Source organism: Gopherus flavomarginatus, chromosome 7 (assembly GCF_025201925.1).
Source record: "Gopherus flavomarginatus isolate rGopFla2 chromosome 7, rGopFla2.mat.asm, whole genome shotgun sequence".
NCBI classification, from domain to species: domain Eukaryota; kingdom Metazoa; phylum Chordata; order Testudines; family Testudinidae; genus Gopherus; species Gopherus flavomarginatus.
In genome coordinates, this window is record NC_066623.1 from 56,185,382 (window position 1) to 56,203,592 (window position 18,211).

Consider the following 18,211-nt stretch of genomic DNA (forward strand, 5'->3'; position numbering starts at 1 on the left):
ACTAGCAACAGATGAGGTCTTTCCCCTTGACCTTACAGCCAGGAGACTGAGGGTTGTACCTAATCCTGAACCCAGGGTTAGTTAGGTTTTTATGTCCCAATGCATGGCACAGGCAGCGCAGAGGGGAAGGGGGAGACTACATTTCCTGCTCAGTCTCCTGTCTCTCCACTGGACACAGGCTGGATGGGAACAGATCGGAGTTAGTCACACTCCTTGAATCTGTTAAAGAGACTCTGTCCTGAATTCTCTGTTCCACTCAGGCCCCTTTACGTGCTCTCTGAAAGTGGGCGTAAACTGCAATTGAATGCAAAGTGGCCTTGGTGTAAATGAGACTCAGGCCCACTATCAAATAGCGATAGTCCCCGGTAACCTTTCCTCTACAGTATGGTGACCCCACACAAAACCGCCTCGTGCTAGTGCATGGGATGCACCAGGGGAAAGTGCCTGGTCTGTTCTCATTGGCCAAACTGATTAAAGTGCAAAACATAAGCAGCATCAACGTTAAGAAGTAAATTCAGTGTTTGAAAATCACTTTTAATAATTAAAGGTGTTGTTAGTAACAACAGGCAGTGATGGGATAGAGCTTTTAAATATCAGGTTTTAACCAGGGCAGTGTCCCTTTATAAGGAGGTAAAACATAATGTTTGGAACTTATATGGGGCCTTTCGTCCAAGGATCTGAAAGCGCTCTACAAATGTCAATGAATTAAGCCTTGTGACAACACTGTGAGGGAGGGAAGAGTTCAGTTCCCTAGGGGAGAGCTGGTGGAAACAGCTCACAGAGACGTTGTGACTCACCCAAGATCACAGAGGAGGCTGGTGGGAAGAGAATCTACATTGAAGTCTTTTGACTCAACCACCAAACCATCCTTCCTCCATAACCCCAGGGAACACGAATAGGATGACTAGATGTCACAGCACATGGCTGCAATTTATTCTGCAAGTTTCAGGATGAACTGCGGCCACTTGCCCGTTCTTCTGCTCACTGCTCTTGCTCTAATACTCTTTGGTTTAGGACCAATAACAACTATGAGTCACAAATTATCATACATAAAAATAACAGTGAAAAAGGAGCTTAAATGAACTTACTTCAGAATGACATTAAAGATTCCTAGAAGCTGTTTCCTGTGATTCCTTCTCTCCTCTCCTCTCCTCAACCCTGAGCTAGGCCTTATAAAAATAACAGCAAAAACCCACCAAAGGGTTTATAATGAAGTCAACATGCAGAGTAGATGGGCCACTTTTGCACCCCAGAAAACACTAAAGCAGCTAAGCAGCTCACATCTACAGGCAGATGCAGTGCACCATCCATTCTGTTACTACCCATGCGCCTGCCATAAATAGGGGGTGACCTTGGGCATGTTACAAGTATGGTGTTGGTGGGGTTCATAAGTAGGCTGTGATTGCTCTAAAGGAAAGGAGAAATGAATACAATGCAGACAAACATCTCACACTTCTTGTGAGATCTGTGACTTGCAGTAACCCGGTACACAATGCCAAGCTTGAAATTCACTTCTCCCCACTGTGTATGTGTGCACGCATGTAGTGAGCTCCTGGGGATAAGGAACACTGTGTGTTCTTGGTCAAAGGGAGAGGGACAGCTGCATCATCATGGCTAACAGAGGGATTGGGCATTATGTTGGGGAGGGGGCAGGCTCTCCCTGGCTGGTATGACAGACGGAGGAGGTGGAGTCTCTGTCCCTGGGATGTTGCCTCTGAGTATGATCAAATGACCTGGCACTATGTGTGGTCCCTGCCCAGGTGCAGCTGCTGTTACATGCGGCCTCAGCTGCAGGCTCTAGTCCAACAGCTCAGCCGAAAAGCAAACCTGCCCCCAGAGCATGGCCTGGCCAGCCTCCATCGACGTCCCTGGCTGACAGGACCTGCAGCATGAAGGAGGCCCTGCTGCCGTGGAGATGGTGGCGAGGGAGCACCTTCAACAAAAATATGTCCTACGGGGTTCACCTGGGATTTATAAGTCTTTAAAAAAATACTAAAAATCCATCTCTCTTGCTCTTTCCACGTTGTGGGCAGGGGGAGCGGGCACTCGGCATTTCACTGGGAAGATGTTGAGGCCCTTCCCTTTCCAAAGCCTACCAGCCACTCAGTCAGCCCTTCCAGGACTCTTATGGACCAGGTTGCTAGCTCAGAGTAGTAGTATTTCTCTTCCCTTTTCATATTATAAAATACAAATGAATGACAGAACGGGTCGGGTGGCTGGGGCGGGGAAGGACAGGATTCCTGCTGGCTCACAGCTGTAGGGACCGTCGTTTCCTTCCCGAGATGTTACGGTGGTTGTAGGGTCGCATCTTCATTTCCACAAAGGGTATGGAGAACTCGTGGCCTTTCCAGTGGAACCAGTTAATCCCCTGTGAGCAGGAAGGAGAGAAAGGCACAGGGCAAAAACAACAAAACAGGTGGAGGGAGTGGGGAAAGAAGGAAACATGTTTGAACTTGGAAGTTTAGTGGGAAGAAAGAAAAGAGTTTGTTTAATGAAGCAGCTTCTCTTATTACTCTCTGGGCAAGAAATGTGTAGGTTTCTCTCTCTGACTTGTTATCCCCCCACTGCTCTCACGTATGTGGTAACTCGTTAGTCTTCCTGTGTCTTCCACTCATAAGGCAAGAGACATTGCTTTAAAGTTTCCCTTCTGAAACCAGATGGACTCTGCCCAGTGTAATGAAAGGGAAGGGCCCGGGAAAGGCACCTTGGGGCTCCTGGTTATGAGAAGCACCATCTCTCTTTTGCGTGGTTCCGTGCTTACCTGACTGTGCCGGGACTCGCCGTACTTGCCATTGAGGTTGGTCCGGTGGCAGTTCTTATACCACCAGGCCCCTTTGTATGACATGGCACAGTTTGTAACAGCAACGTCGTTGTCTCTGTCCTTGGTGGAAAACGGACGTCCCTGGTGATAGGTGAGTGAATCTCCTGTATAAAGGGAGACGGTGTGAGGAGAGGCTCAGGGGTGCGCCTGCGGTGTGTAAGCACAACCATGTCAGGCCTGGCTAGTCTCTCTACAATGAGTAAATTATGATGTAATAACATTGTTCGTTCTGCTAATCTATAGCTCTTCAGCTCAAAGAGTTGAAAACTGGCAGAATGCGACAGGAATAAGATTAGTTTGAGTTCCTAACCTCCTGACCTCTTGCGTCCTAGATCTTTCTGCTGACACTCTGGTGTAAAGATGGGCCTGAACAAAATCTAGATCCTTGGAGCTGAACCCCTTTGGGCTTTGGAGATGGTGAAAACCTGCAGCCAGGTCCAGTTCTGAATTTCATGGCTAAAGCAAATTCCTGGATCCAAACACCCCTGAACTGGAAATCTAGATGTAGGTGTGAGGCGAGGACCCATCACTGCTCTAATGAAGGGTTTCTGTTTACACCCATTGGCCAAAGGGAGTGTTTTCTCCTTCTAAACATTGGTCCCTTCAGACTGTGGTCTGACTGGCTCAAAACAGAAAGGGTAATGAATATGGTAATTAGAGATAAGCCTGAGTTTGCAAAGTTTGGGGCTTTTCAAATCTGGGGAAGTGGTTTGGCTCATTGTAGGCAGGTGTTGGCTGCAGAGTTTGGATCATGATGTGAACTTTCCTACACTTGGGAGATTTGCCAGTCTAGGGTTTTTGGGTTGGGCCCATCTTCTGCTTCACTTTTGTCATGCTTCTATGTTTCCAAAGTAACCCTAAATGCATGATGGGCAATAAGAAGTGAATAAACACTTTGTAATGCCCCAAGAGAATACCAAAGAGCCCAGAAAATATTAATTATGCACAGTCCTGAAAAAAGAACACAGAGATGTGCATGCGCGTACACACACAGAGTACACATGTGGGAAAACCCAAGGGAAATGTACTGGCTGGGAAACCTTTACTCCTTTCAAGAGGCAAAAAGGGTGGTTCCCCTCTGTCATTATTAACTCTGCAGAAAAGGGTTTGAAGCACAAAGCGTTTTGTTGCATTATAATTCAGCCAGTTTAGGGATAGGGGAGGAGTGTCAGACTCCTAGATATGATACAAACATAGGCCAGGATCCTCAGAGGTATTGAAGTGCCTAACTCCTCTTGATTTCAATGGGAATTAGGTGCCTTAATACCTTTGAGGGTCTGGGCCATAGGAACTGCTATGCTGTATCAAACTAACAGTTCATCTAGTCTACTGTCTTTCCTCTCCCAGTACTAGATGTCTTACAGGCATGGACAATTCTACATCTTACATATGGTAGACGGTTTCTTGCTGCCCCAGGCAGAGAGTGGTTGCCTTGTACCTGGAGTCTGGGAATTTATGCTCATTAGACATTTTTATCCAAGCTAGAATAGCTGTATCCTGACTCCCCCCTCCATCTTGAACCTTGGGCCACAGGGTTTCCACTCATCTAACACGTCCCTGCTCGCACCCAGCAGTTTGCTACTCACTGACTGAGTGGATAAAGCATTAAACCTGAAGTGACATCAGGGAGCCCTGATTGGAGGAACACCGGAAGCTCTGATTGGTCAAGGCATCATATTTAAACCCAAAGAGAGGCACAAGAAACGGTTTGCACAAGTAGGCCCTAGGTGGCTGCTGCTTGGACATCTCGCCTAGTGCTTCAGCTGCTGATCTGCTTGCTTCCTGAGTCGTGACCTGAGTCGTGCCTGACCCTGTCTGGATTGGTGTGTCTGGCTCCAGCCTGATTCCCGGTAACCCAAACATGACCTGCTAACCACTAGACCTGGCTGCCTCTGTCTGTCCCTGACAAGCTGCGGCTAATTTTGTTATTCATTGAAATATCTAGTCTTAGTTGTGGAAGGGAGTTCTCTCCCACCACTCCCCTGAAGGTATCTCAATGTTAGAACATCGTCCTGCCAACATTGTGGTGGGTGAAGCTTAGCAGTTCTGTCTCACCCAAGAACAGTGGCTGGGCTAACGTTCTAGCAAAGTATATAATGGTACTATATGGATGGCTTCAGCTTTTCAGTTCCTATGAAAGCATGGCATTAACAGGCTGATCTGCTGTTTTAGTTGTACGAGGCACTAGCTCTCATTATTGATCCAATTAGCTGAACATCAATGGGTGTTGTATAGTGCTGCCCATGGAAAATTCTATGTGCTGATTAAACTTGTGCCTCCTGGTGATTACCATAGTGGTTTATCTGATTACTCACAAGGCAGCAGAGACAACTAAGGGCCTGTATTTGGATGGGCCAGATGGTTAGTAGCATCCAGGAAAGAAATTAATCTTTTGAGTGGTGGGATTTCCTTACGCTGCTCAAGCTTATGCACTGCAGGCGTTTCGGACCCACCAGTCCAGAAAGCTTCCTGCTGCACGTAGGTGCTTGTTAGTGATAGTGTGTACCGGAAGTGCCATTGTAGTCTCCTATCCGGAGCTTGTACAGACTCCTGGCATCACCGACGGAGAACTTGTCGTAATAGGCGTAAGTTGCCTCTTGGCCATCTCGCATGTCTATTCGTAGCTCATAGCGTCCCTGCGATGTGATCTTCTGAATGTTATCCAGCCCTGCAGAGAAAAGAGAGGGTTCAGGTGAGATCTGGTACCTGGTGGCAATTCTGGGAAGAAAATGGAAGGAGATTCTGGGCTCAGTGAAAATGTATGGCAAGCAAATGCGGAGGAGGAGAACCCAGAAATCACCAGTGCTTTGAAGAAAAGCCACACTGCCTCAGTTCGTGTCTCTGCCCTTAGTGACTGAATGTGGACTTTACACTTATGTACAGAACAAGAGACTGGACCCAGATTTCTAGCATCACTAAGTCTGAAGTGTTTGGCTCTGCAGTTTTGGAGTTTGACTTGTAATAGGAATTGTTTGCAAAATCCGAATCTGGCTTCTGATACCAAACACCTTACATTTGAAGGGTGTTTGCAGCTTGGGCCCACCTCCAGTGTGTACATGCATAGTCCTGTCCCTGTGTGACAGCATTCCAGTCTGAAGCAATGCTAAATCATCAATATCTGTTCTTTACATTTCCTCAGGTGAATATTCTCACTCATTAAGATCAGGGATGAGAAATGCCAGTTACAGCGATCCACTGACGATATTAGTTGTACATGCTCCACTCATGCAGAGCTTTGCCAATGCCTCGCCCACATATTCCTCAGTTTCCACCATTTTAGGCCTGGGCTTCTTCTGAGAAGAAATTACCAGTCATGTTAAATTGCAGTGTATTTATAATGCAGACAAAAACCTTCTGGGGAATTGGACAGAACGGTCATGCTCCATTCCTTTTGTGATCTAAGGAGATTTGAAATCAGGTCTCCATGGGTGCAAGGCTATTGAAAACGCCTACTGTGCCACCTAACAAATCAGGAACTGCTGCACCTTTGTGATCTCCTTTTATGTCACATTTCCTCCGCATGACATGTTGCTAATGATATGAGTTCAGACAGAACAAAGGAGGAAATACTATGGTGAAGAAAAGCAGATCAATAGGGGAGAGATGGACAGAGAACCTCTCTAATGATACGCAGACACAGAGAGATGGAAATTAAGCTTGCAGAGATAAGTGTCAGATTGAAAGATGCAAAGCATCCACTGATCACAACCAGGCTGACTGTCAGTGACAGACAAAGAGATGAGGGCATTACCCAGCCAAAACTCATCCTCTAGGTTTCCAAAGCCAATGCGGTAATCCATCCACTTTCGAAAGAAATCTGTCAGCCCATTCTGCCGTCTCTGGAACACCTACAGAGGGAGAAGGAATGAAAGCCACATGGAAGAATCTTTGCTCTATGCAGAAACAATGATAGATCATAGCCAAATGGGCGTTGTTATATGTGAAATTAAAAGATAGTACTTTGCCTTTCTATACCACCCTTCAAGTGAGGAGCTCAGAGCTTGAGAGGTTAATGTATTAATTCTCACTACAGGCCTGGAAGTTAGACATGTATGGCAACAGTCAATTTACAGATGGATAAACTGATGTTAAGTGATGTCCACACAAATCACTTGGAGAGCTGGGAACAGAATCTAGAAATCCTAATGTCAAGTTCCCCGCTCTAACCAATGGACAACACTGCCCACTTTTCAGCATGTGATTTTCTTTTTAACTAGTTATTTCTATAAGCCCTTCAGCATGAAATCAGATGTGAGGCTTTGAAGCAGAGTAAAAAAGCAGGTAAAAGCTTTGGTGAAAGAATCCACACCAGCAGCGTTAGGAATTTATACTTTGATTTAGGAGGCCCTTTTCTGTGTGAGAGAAAGTGTGACAACACAATCCAGTTGGAACAGCAGAGTGTTCTCTGGTTCTGGTGCCGGTCCACCTGAGTCAGGCTGTGTTTATGCGATTCAGCTAAATAGCATTTGCCTCTAAAAGCACTGTACAAAGTCACTCTAGCTGATGGCTGACACCACCATATGGTGAGCCCTGTGAGTGCAAATCATGTACTTTGAAAGCTAGTATCCATTTAATTTCATGTATAGGACAATAGATCAGTTTCAGCTTCAGGCTATGCTTTACTTCCAAAAGGAGCTGCAAACATTTCAAATCACTCAAAGGGAATTTCTCCAAGTGCAGCTCCTATTAACAGCTCAGGACCTATTCCTTAAGACTGGAAAATGAAGTAGACTATATTAAGCCTCTTTTGGTGCACTGCTTTGCTGTCTTTAATAGCTGTGTGGCCAGAGCTGTGCTTTACTTTCATTTATTATGGGCATACAGTATTTCTCTGTTGTGGCTAATAGCCCCACATCCAAAAGTTGTGGTCTTATCTGAACTCCAAAACTAAGCAGCATCAGGCTTGGTTTGTTCTTGGATGGGAGAGTTGAAGGATAAACTCCATTGCTGCAGGCAGTAGTGTTGCTTATTCAGGAAACATTACTGTTTCCATTGCACCAGTGCCCTAGCATAGAGTTGGAGCCACCATGCTGTTGGGGAGGCTATTGGAGGAGTAATGACATGAAGGTCCTATGGCATATTTTGGACTTGGTTTTTTTAGCTTTATCCTTGCACAGGGCTGCAGTGCCTGGCACTAGGACGCATTGTGTCTCAAAGACCAGCTGGGCACTGAGGAGGAGTGTGCCTGCTGCTGTGACTTACAGTGCTGACCTGCGCCACTGCTGATACATGTGAGAACTTGGACATAGCTTCTCCCTGCTTTCTTTGAGGTGGCTTGTGCCCCAGCAGCTGTTAGCAGGGAGCTGTCCCTGCAATTAGAAGAGCCTGGGGACTTTGATTATAACCAGAGTGCAAGGAGTAGGAAGGGTACTTGCACCTTTGCCCCCCCTTTGCACAGCCACTCAAAGGCCAACTGCAATCTAACCCTGAGATAGAGTAGTGATGTTAAACCTTGTGTCCTCCCCAAGCTACATTCTACCCAGCTGGTTCGTTCCTTCACTTGGATTAGGATAACTTTTCCTTCTTCCCCGTAACTGTTGCCATGTGCTGCCAAACAGCTGCTGCATTCCTCCCCAGGGGTGGCTGCTTGGCCTTTGTGAATGATGTGGCCCTGTATGGTGTCTAACGCATTGTGGGGGATCATCTGGAGTAGAAGAATGGTGCTGGGAAATGGAAAATCATTAGTAGAGCTGTGCAAATAACTGATGTTCCTGTTTACTGTCCAAACTGAAAAAATTAGAAAAAAATTTTTTTTTACCTTTCAAATTGTATTTAATGAAATTGAATTAAAATTCAAATGAAAATCATTTTGAATTTTAAAGAAATCTAACCCTGTTGAATTTGAGGGAAATTCCCCCCCAACTAAACATTTTGCCAAATCCAACAAAAATTTGCACAATGTTTCAGTCAACCTGAAACTGCAGATTTCAATGGGAAAAAAAGTTTTTTTTGTCTTAAAAATGTGCCACTGCTCTAATTGTTCTGATGATGAGTTCTACATGGAGGCTTACAATCCATCCTCCCCCATCCGTGGTCATGTCGCAGTACACCTGCACTCGCTGGCTGAGGTCCCCATTGATGGAGATGGTGTAGACTCCACTCATGGTGTCGCCATTCATCAAATGCTGGGCACAGTCCTGTGGATTAGCGAACATGCGGCCTCCTGTGAAATTAGAGAGGCAAAGCTTCGAAGAGGGCACAGCACCTCCCTACACGTCACATGACATATACCGTATGATACATCATCACACAAGGCTTACTGCAATCCAGGAAGGACATGAATTGAGTTCCGAGGTCATGAATCAGCCTGATAAATCATAGTAACTCCATCAAGTGCATAAGCTATCTCTTGGCTTACTTCACATGTCATGCCTCATCATGCGATAAGCTCATTGCTTGTACTAATTAACTCAGTGGTGGGGACCCCCTCTCACATAACAAGCCTCTGAGTGCGACCCCTCCTTATAAATTAAAAACACTTTGTTATATTTAACACTATTATAAATGCTGGAGGCGAAGCAGGGTTTGGGATGGAGGCTGACAGCTCGCAAACCCCCTGTAATAACTTTGTGATTCTCACGACCCCCAGTTTGAGAACCCCTGGATTAACTCATCATATGCCACAAGGTATAATGGCGTGACACTCAGTAACTCTACTGGGTACAATGAATGAGAGTGTAACATCTTGTGATAGTTTTCCATGGATCTTGTTAAATTAATTGTTCCCAATATACACAGATAGTTTGGGAAACACCAGTGTTCTTTCCTCATCAACACTGGTTCTACAAATATGTAACCAGACTGATTTCAATTGAGTTACTACATCCATATAAGTGTCAGGACAATCCAGTTCAGGCAGGGCTCGTCTTCGTTAGAAAATTCAGCAGGGTGTACCCATGGGCAGACATGGTGTTGAACACAACTGGTCCATGTTTATGCAAACTGCAAAGTCATGGTCAGCATTGTGGTAGGTAGCGTGATTCTTTGTGGACATGTCTAGCTTGATGCAATTTTCAAATGAAGACATGCTCACAATGTGGGGGCCTGAGTTAATGCTTTACCAGTCCTATATGATCTCAATAGTTCTGCAGTATCAGGAACTTGCATCTGAGTTTTAGCTCACAAAAGTTGCACACTAGCTTATCACTGGCGTAGGAGTTGTACTGATTTACACTTTTGTACATGAGAGGGGGAATTTGCCCTGTCCACTGGAGTTATTTGTGATATAGTGTAACTGCAAGAAGAACAACACCCAGTGACCACAGCTGTGATCATCCTCAGTGAAAAATATTAATTATAGTGGACCACATTTCATACGCAAGTCCAGATTCTGTTTTCATTCATGCCAAGAATAAATAAGGAGCAACTCCCCAGAAGTCAGTGGACTTACACTGGTTTTCACTAGTGTATGTGTGAGGAGAATCTGGACTGTGGCACAAATGGTCACAAACTTGTGGGGAAATCTTTGATTCATTTTCAAAGATGGCTTAAATGGCAGTGTCAGTTACACAGGAAATGGGTGTAAACCGCATTCACTGGGTGTGCAATGCCCGTGTAAGTTTAACATCAAAGGGAGTGTGATTAAAAAGTAGGAAGACATTTACAAACCCTGGTTTTGTTGTTGGTTTTTCTATTCAGTCCCCACCACCAATTCTTGGGGTGTGAATAGTCAAGTGATTTCATTTTGGCCAAAAGGCAAACAGCCCCTATTTTATAGTCTCTGTGCTTTTTAACACAAGATCTAGTGAGAGACTTGTCATCTATTGTATTAAACACACAATGAAATCTGCTTCAAAGACACACACATTATAGTCCCTGGTGCTTTGTGAAGACCACATTTCTTAATTTATATTCAGATCTTTAAAATCGAAGCTGATTTTGAAAGAAATTTCAAACTACAAATTATAAATAGTGTATTGATTTTTTTTCCTTTTTATCATTTGAACACAATTCCCCCAGAACCTTATGCAAATATGAAAGACAAACGGAACAGACATCTATTAATATGCCAGGAAGAATGAAAGAGCCCTGTTATGTGTGAACACAAAGAAGCAAAACATCTTAAATAAAGGTGTTTTTTTAAAACAAACCAACAAAAACAACCTATTGTTCTCCTGGAAAGTGCCCAGATATGTTGCTAGAGTAAATGTAATGTGATGCCCTGGCTCTTAAACAAGGGAAAAGTGGAAGCAACTGCAGTCTACAGAGCTCATTGTTTCATTGTTCATCCCCAGATGCTTCTGTTTCATAAATATATTAGAAAAGAAACAGGTTTATTGTGCTTGTTACTCGCTTCTATTTTCATTTAAACCTACTTCTAACATGTCTGTCAGGGAAGAAGCCATCTACAGTACATTCTCTGACTCTGTGTAGGGTCAGATCCTCAGCTGCTGTAAATCGCAGCATAATCTCCCTTGTCAATGGAGCCTCGTAGATTTACACCACCTGGGGATCTGGCCTTGTCTGTTTTCATCCGGACCTCAAGTTCATCCCCAACAAGTATATCTACTTTTCCATCCCCTCTTGCATATGCTGTAATCCTTTGTGCCCAATGGAGTCGAGGCAAGACTAGCATAAGAGGCCCTGATCTATAGATATATCAGACAAGAAGGGTTTTTGTTGTTGCTAGCTTCTGTTATCACATGAAAGCAGGTTACAAGGCATTTCCATGTGCTGTGACTGGTGTGTATGTCTGCAGCGGATTTAAAGGGAGCTCTTTTAATCTAACTATGAATACAGAGGAAGTGATTTCAGCACTGTAGAGTGGACAGCATCTTCAGGCTTTTTGTCATCTCTTTTGAAGAGCCGAGGTACAAATGTAATTGGATTCAGCTCTGCACAATGTGCATAGTGCCTATTGAGTGCTGCTTTCTGAATAAAACTCACTCACACTGGATGCTATACTGGGCCCACATTTTTAACATGAGTGTTTTCAACATGCAGTGTTTCAGGGCAGACTGCTTCTAGTAAGCACTCTGACCATAGGGCCATGGGGACTGTGAGTCTTAATCAGCTTAACACAACATCCATTCCATGAGGGTAGAATATTTAATAAATAGGACTGCTCTAAAGAACAGGAAGGCAGTGCTGTCGAGCAGTCAGAACATCACAGGGACTGGTTCTGGTCTTACACTGGTTGTACACTGTGGTAATTCTATTGACCTAGGTGGAGTTGTTCCTGATATAGATCAGGATGAGATCAGAATCATGTCCATGGAGTTTAGAGATGGAAAAGACCTGTTAAGTCATTTAGTCCATCCTCTGGTCACTAAAAGAGTATCCCCTGCACCGAATGTTCTAATTCTTTGGAGCAGGAGCAAGAACAAGGTAAAAGAATCTGTTTGGAATATGTGATCTCTGTATTAGACATGGGGCCTGAATTCAAAGCCTGGATCTGAATACCCTTGGACTAGGGCAGAATCCAGATCTGGTTCCTATCTCTGGTTTATGCCTTTGTAGGGAGAAGGGAGGATAATGCCTGTGGTAATGAAAGTTGAGATAGAACTTAAGTCTTGGCTTTGTGTATTTGGGTGAGTTGAGGGGCAGGGGGCCAAGCCTCTGGAACGTGAGCAGGCATGGGGTTAGGGGACGAGTTGTCTTCCTTAGCACTGAGAGATAATAGACAATCTCCTTGAGACACTCGGGAGACCGTGGCTGGTGCAGCATGGCACAACTGGTCAAACGAGGTGGGGAATAAACTCCTGACCTGTGATGAAGCTGGTGGAGGTAAACCCACTCCTCATTGCATCCTGGGCTGCCTGCAAGCGTACGGTGTATTCCGTGATCTCCGAAAGCCCCTCTAGGCGGATCCAGGTGTCCTCAGCATCGACTATCAGCTCCTAGATGTGGGTCACAAAAGTAAGTGGAAACCAAGAGGTGGAACCCAGACAGCATGTAAAGAGGGAACAGAAGCCAGGAACTTCTATAGAGCATGCTGTCTGACTGAGGATCTTAAAGCCATTTATTCCCGGTAAGCTCTCAGCACCCCTAGTAGTATTACCACCCCCATTTCTCCAAGGAGTAAACAGAGGGAAAGTGACTTACCTTAAGACACAGTATGTTGGGGCAAAACAGATTAGACTTCATATCACCTGACTCGTAGGCTTAGCTTTAGCTGCTCAGCCATGTTACCTCTTTGAACTTCACCCCAGGGGAGATTTAGGGTGACTACACAGAGCAAGTCCTCCAGAATAGGGGGTGATGTGCAGATGCTATTCATGGTCCCTGTGTACATGGATCACTGATTTCCATAGGCCCAGAGAGCATGTTGTGTAACCTCACTGGAAGGCAACTGAGGTGCTTCATGGAAAAATGCGTAGTTCAAAAAGCCTCTTTAATCCCTTATCATTTAGCATGAAGTTCAGCCCTCAGCAGAGATCTATGTACCACGTACCCTATTGGGGCAGTGGTGGTGGGGTTAAGTGGTATACAGGCAATTTCCTATTCCTCTGCAGAGAGGTGTATTTCACTCTTCCCTGTAGACAACTGATGGTCTGTTTACTGTACCTGCTAGGACCTGAATTCAGGTCATCACCTTTCCCTTGAAACAGGGCATCCCTGATGCCCAGAGCAGTGTAAAGAGTAGAGCTGGCCAGCTCTGTTAACCAATTCCTAGTCTGTGCTCTCTGTTGTTTTAATCTAGCTGGTGTTCAGACAGATTATGTGGCTCTTATTGAATCCCTTACTGAAATGCCAACATCCTATGCCACTTGCAAACTAGTAATACTGTCAAAGGAAACTAGTAGGCATGTTTGCAATGACCTATTTCTGATAACGCAATGTTCATAGGCAGGTTTCTTCCACATAGATATTGACACACTCATTAAATGATCAAACACACTGTGCGGTAGGGTGAATTAGTTGCCTGCACCTCTCTTTCTACTCTCCCTAAAGATAAGTACCATATTAGCCTCCTTCCATTGCTCCGGGCTCCAATGACTAATTTTCAGAGGTTCTGAAATTTTCTTCACTACTTCTTCCAAACATTCCAGGTGTATCTTGCCCATTTGGACCTGCAGATGTGGGAACTGATTTTTGTCTCCATCTCTTGGCTTACCCCATGGATTGTGACCTATCTAAGCATTGTCTAATGGTAGTGTCTATGAGGAAACTTGTGTCTGTCATCCGGATCAGCCTGAGCCTCAGTATTTATGCAAAACTCTCAGAAACATTGTCCTTCCTCTGGTGACTTGGATTGCCTCATTTATTAGTCCCGCCCCACCACACCAATCTCTGATTCTTGTTTTAGTGCAATCCCCTTTATCAGTGAAAACTCACCTTCCGGCTTCCATCAGTCGATCTGTAGGTCATGATGTAGTTCTCGATCTCTGCCATTGGAGGTTGCCATGAAAGGAGGGCGCTCTGGCGGGTGACCTCAGTGGCAGTCAAGTTAGTTGGGGGATCCAGAACTGCAAAGGTCAATAGGAACCCAGGGAATTGGAAGTCTGACACACTAGCATTGCTATTACAGCTGATTGAAACAGCATGCTGGATCCATGAATCATGTTGACAGGAGTGCTGGCTGAACCACAGAAGTCTGGGATTTCTCACAGTCCTGTGCTCAGCCCATCCATCCCCTTTCTCTCCAGGCCAGTTTGCCCACCCGTAGCTGGAGCTCCACTTACAGGGCACTAGGAACCAGATAAATATTCTCCACATGGACTTTTTTTGTCGTGCAATTGCTCTGAACTGCGTGAAGCACAATGTCTGTCAAGTAGCTATTTAATAGTGAAACAGATTCCATTGTTCTCCTGTATACAGCCTTACGGCAATGGGTAGGAAAAGGACCTGATAAGGCAGTGGTCCCCAACCTTTTCCAGGTGGCAGGCGCTGGATGACAAGCCACCGAGGACCGTGGCCGGTGGACAAGCATCTGCCGAAATGCTGCTGAGAAGCGGCAACGTCAAGAGGTGTCACCGCCGAAATGCCGCTGACTTTCACCTCTTGATGATGCCGCTTTTCGGCGGCATTTCAGCGGATGCTTGTCTGCCAGTCAGTACGTGGGTGCACATAGATGCCCCAGCGAGCACCATGAGGGCACCGCACTGGGGACCCCTGTGATAAGGGTCTCCTCTGGAAGCCAGCAGGATATCTTATCTAGAGGGATCAGCAGAAAGGAACTGCTGAGAGTTTGAAAAGCATCTTCCTGAACCTGACATCTCACATGTATCAGAATAGTCTGGTTCTTATACCGTGCCTATCATCATGGTATCTGGGTGCCTTTGTGGTCCCTGAGCACATAAAACAGACTGTTTAACAGCTTATTTGGCTTCTGTTCCCCAGCTAGACAAAATAAAAACCGCTAAGGACACCTAGTTGGAGAAGGGAAGAAGTTACCGTACGTACGAGTTGTAAAGTTGGTGCTGATGGTGCTGCTAGTGAGAGGCCCATTGGTGGCATACATGGTGACCATGTAGCTGGTACTGGGCATCAGGTTGATCAGCTGGTATTCTTGGTTGGCCCCGTCCACTAGAATGGTCTCCCCTGCAACTGAAATCAGATGGAGCTGGCTTGGACTGAATATGGAGCCCTTCTGTTCTTAAAATATGACTAAGAAAGAACCATTTGAAACAAAAGCCTACTGTGGTGGGTTGTCTGGGCACAAAAGGTGGCATTTTACCATGTTGTGTTGCCAGCATGTCTCCACTCTTTGGATGAATTATGTCCTTCTTCCTTCAGATTGCAGAAGAATGATAATGGCCATTGCCCACACTCCTTACAAAAACCATGCCAACACCTGGCCCGTACATAGCACTTCCCATCCCAGGTTCTCCATGCAACTTACAAAGAACATAAGAATTATGATCACCATTTTACAGGTGGGGAAAAAGTCTTAGAGTTGTGGAAGGTCACAAAGCAAGTCAGAAGGATTAAAACCCAGTTCCCTGCCCACTGGATCATGCTGCCTCCTTTCTTGCTACTAACTTGTAAACTCACTGCCCTGCAATCTGTGAGCAGAGCAGTTTTGTTTGGTGTTAGAAGCAGGCTTGGGAGGAATAGGTTTAAAGCAACAGATGTAAGGAAATGTCAATTTCAGCTGCCACATTGAAATCAATGAAAAAATATCCACCCTCAGTTGGTGAGAGTGCAGACCTCTCCCCGACCTTGCACCTGCAGGAATTGGGTAGCATCAGCCCTGTGGCAGTGCAGGGAGCCCTGCAGGGCCAGTGAAACCTGATTCCCTGTCTGGGGATGGAGTGATTCAGCAGCGGGATGGCCTCCCCATGGCCAGTGGCTTGTGCTCCTCCTTGCAGTCTTGGCCAGGATCTCTGCTGTGCTGGGCCATGATCCCTGGCACCTTGTGCTCCAGTGTTTTGGGCCCCTCAGCTGTGCAGGGAGCCCCTTGTAGCCCTGCTGTCAATTATGGGAGCCCCCTACAGCCCCCTTTATTTCCCTCAACTGTGAAAATCAAAATATTTAAAAATTGGAGAAAAAATAAAAAATAGAAATCGATATTTATTGTTGAAATTGTAAAAAAAAACAACATAGAATTCAGTCAGGCCTATGCATAGGGGACTCTTTCTTTGCCCACGGGCTGCATCTTCTCCATTTTTCCCTCTTCAATACTGGGGATAACTGAAGGCTCTGTCGTATTCATGTCTAGTTTTGGTGAGCTGTGCTAGCTGCGAGGGTGTCTGGAGCTCAGATTTCAGGGTCAGCCTCAGGATTTCTTGTCCTCAGAGTGCTGGGGCTGGGAGCATCGCAGAGGGGGCATGGTCCCTTTTGGTATAGTGTCAGGGCACCTCTCTTTGGGTTGACAGGACACTCAGGCAGGAGTAGGTTGTGTAATGTGTGTGTGGAAAAAGTCAAGCAGGAATAGATATCGGTTTGAAATCAGGGCATGGCTGGCCCCTCTGCCATCCTGTTGTAGCTTTTCTGGTTTTGCATGGCTTCGCCAACCAACCCATAATGATAGAATCCCTTTAAACCAGCTGTCTGGGAAGGGCGGGGATCAGGCTAATTAATTATTTTCTGCTGCAGCTAATCGAGTTTAGCTAGTGGCGCTAAAGCCACGTGCAAATCTCGCAGCTTACAGGTTGGAGGCAAACCAGCTCGGCTCTCTGGCTTCACAGACGTACCTGTGTAGTGCGTTAGCACAATGATGTAGTTCTCGACCTCAGAAAGAGGTGGGTTCCACTGCAGCAGGGCTTCTGTTGGGGTGACATTGGTGGCAGTCAGACCCAGCGGGTGGTCCATGGCTGAGAAGGAACCATAAATTCATCAGGTGATGGGTGTGAAGAGGAACTGGACTCTCTGGGGGTGAGGAGTGAATTCCAGATTAAATCCCAGGAAAACCTTTCTAATAGTAAGAATAGTAGGACAATGGAACAGACTGCCTCGGGAAGTCATTGGCCTTCCTTTACTGGAGGTGTGCAAAAGAAGGCTAGGTAGCCATCTGTCTGGAATGGTCTAGACGACAAATCCTGCAACTTGCGGTCCCTTCTGACTCTCTGGTTCTGTGATTCTAACTCCACTGCATATGGGTTCAACAGCTTCTATTCCTGCTAGGCAGATTTTTTTTTTAATCCACAAGGGCTTTTTTATGCTGCTGCTGCTGTCATAAACAGATAGCTAAGGGTTAATGTCTCTTTCACCTGGAAAGGGGTAACAAAAAACACCTGACCAGAGGACCAATCAGGAAACAAGACTTTTTCAAATCTGGGTGGAGGGAAGTTTGGGTGTGAGTTCTTTCTTCTTTGTCTTGGGTCTGACCCTCTCGGCTCTGAGAGTGATTTTTCTATCTCCTGGCTTTCTAATCTTCTGTTTCCAAGTTGTAAGTACAAGGATAGTAAGACAATAGGTTTATATTGTTTTTTTTGTATTTACATGTGGGTAGTTGCTGGAATGTGTTAAATTGTATTCTTTTTGGATAAGGCTGTTTATTCACTTTTTTTTCTTAAGCAATTGACCCTGTATATTTTCACCTTTATACAGAGACTATTTTTAATGTATTTTTCTTTCTTTTTATAAAGTTTTCTTTTTAAGACCTGTTGGAGTTTTTCTTTAGTGGGGACTCCAGAGAATTGAGTCTGCAGCTCACCAGGGAATTGGTGGGAGGAAGAAGTCAGGGGGAAAATCTCTTTGTGTTAGATTTATTAAGCCTGACTTTGCATACCCTCTGGGTGAGGGGGGGAGCGAGATTAGCTCTCTCGGTACTTGTGTTTCCAGGACTGGAAGCAGGGAATCTCCTAGGGTCATCCAGGGAGGGGAGCCTGGGAGGAAGTAACAAGGGAACAAGGGGAGGGGGTTATTTCCCTTTGTTGTAAGACTCAAGGCATCTGAGTCTGGGGGTCCCCCAGGGAAGGTTTTGGGGAGACCACAGTGAGCTAGGCACTGTATAATTCCTGGCTGGTGGCAGCTTTACCAGGTCCAATCTGGTAACTAAGCTTG

The 18,211-nt window shown here is 45.5% G+C and overlaps 1 protein-coding gene across 1 annotated transcript in view; it reads right to left on the reverse strand.

Moving 5' to 3' along the window:
* Nucleotides 1-513: 513 nt before the first annotated feature.
* Nucleotides 514-18,211, reverse strand: part of TNR (tenascin R) — a 303,471-nt gene continuing 285,773 nt past the window's right edge. The window contains exons 15-23 of the mRNA XM_050962984.1: nucleotides 16,900-17,019; nucleotides 15,167-15,310; nucleotides 14,099-14,229; nucleotides 12,528-12,660; nucleotides 8,833-8,984; nucleotides 6,573-6,669; nucleotides 5,328-5,489; nucleotides 2,762-2,925; nucleotides 514-2,368 (exon numbers count right to left, since the gene is read on the reverse strand). Of these exons, the coding sequence (XP_050818941.1) occupies nucleotides 2,249-2,368; nucleotides 2,762-2,925; nucleotides 5,328-5,489; nucleotides 6,573-6,669; nucleotides 8,833-8,984; nucleotides 12,528-12,660; nucleotides 14,099-14,229; nucleotides 15,167-15,310; nucleotides 16,900-17,019 (1,223 nt within the window). The 3' untranslated portion in view covers nucleotides 514-2,248. The remainder of the gene's footprint in view (nucleotides 2,369-2,761; nucleotides 2,926-5,327; nucleotides 5,490-6,572; nucleotides 6,670-8,832; nucleotides 8,985-12,527; nucleotides 12,661-14,098; nucleotides 14,230-15,166; nucleotides 15,311-16,899; nucleotides 17,020-18,211) is intronic.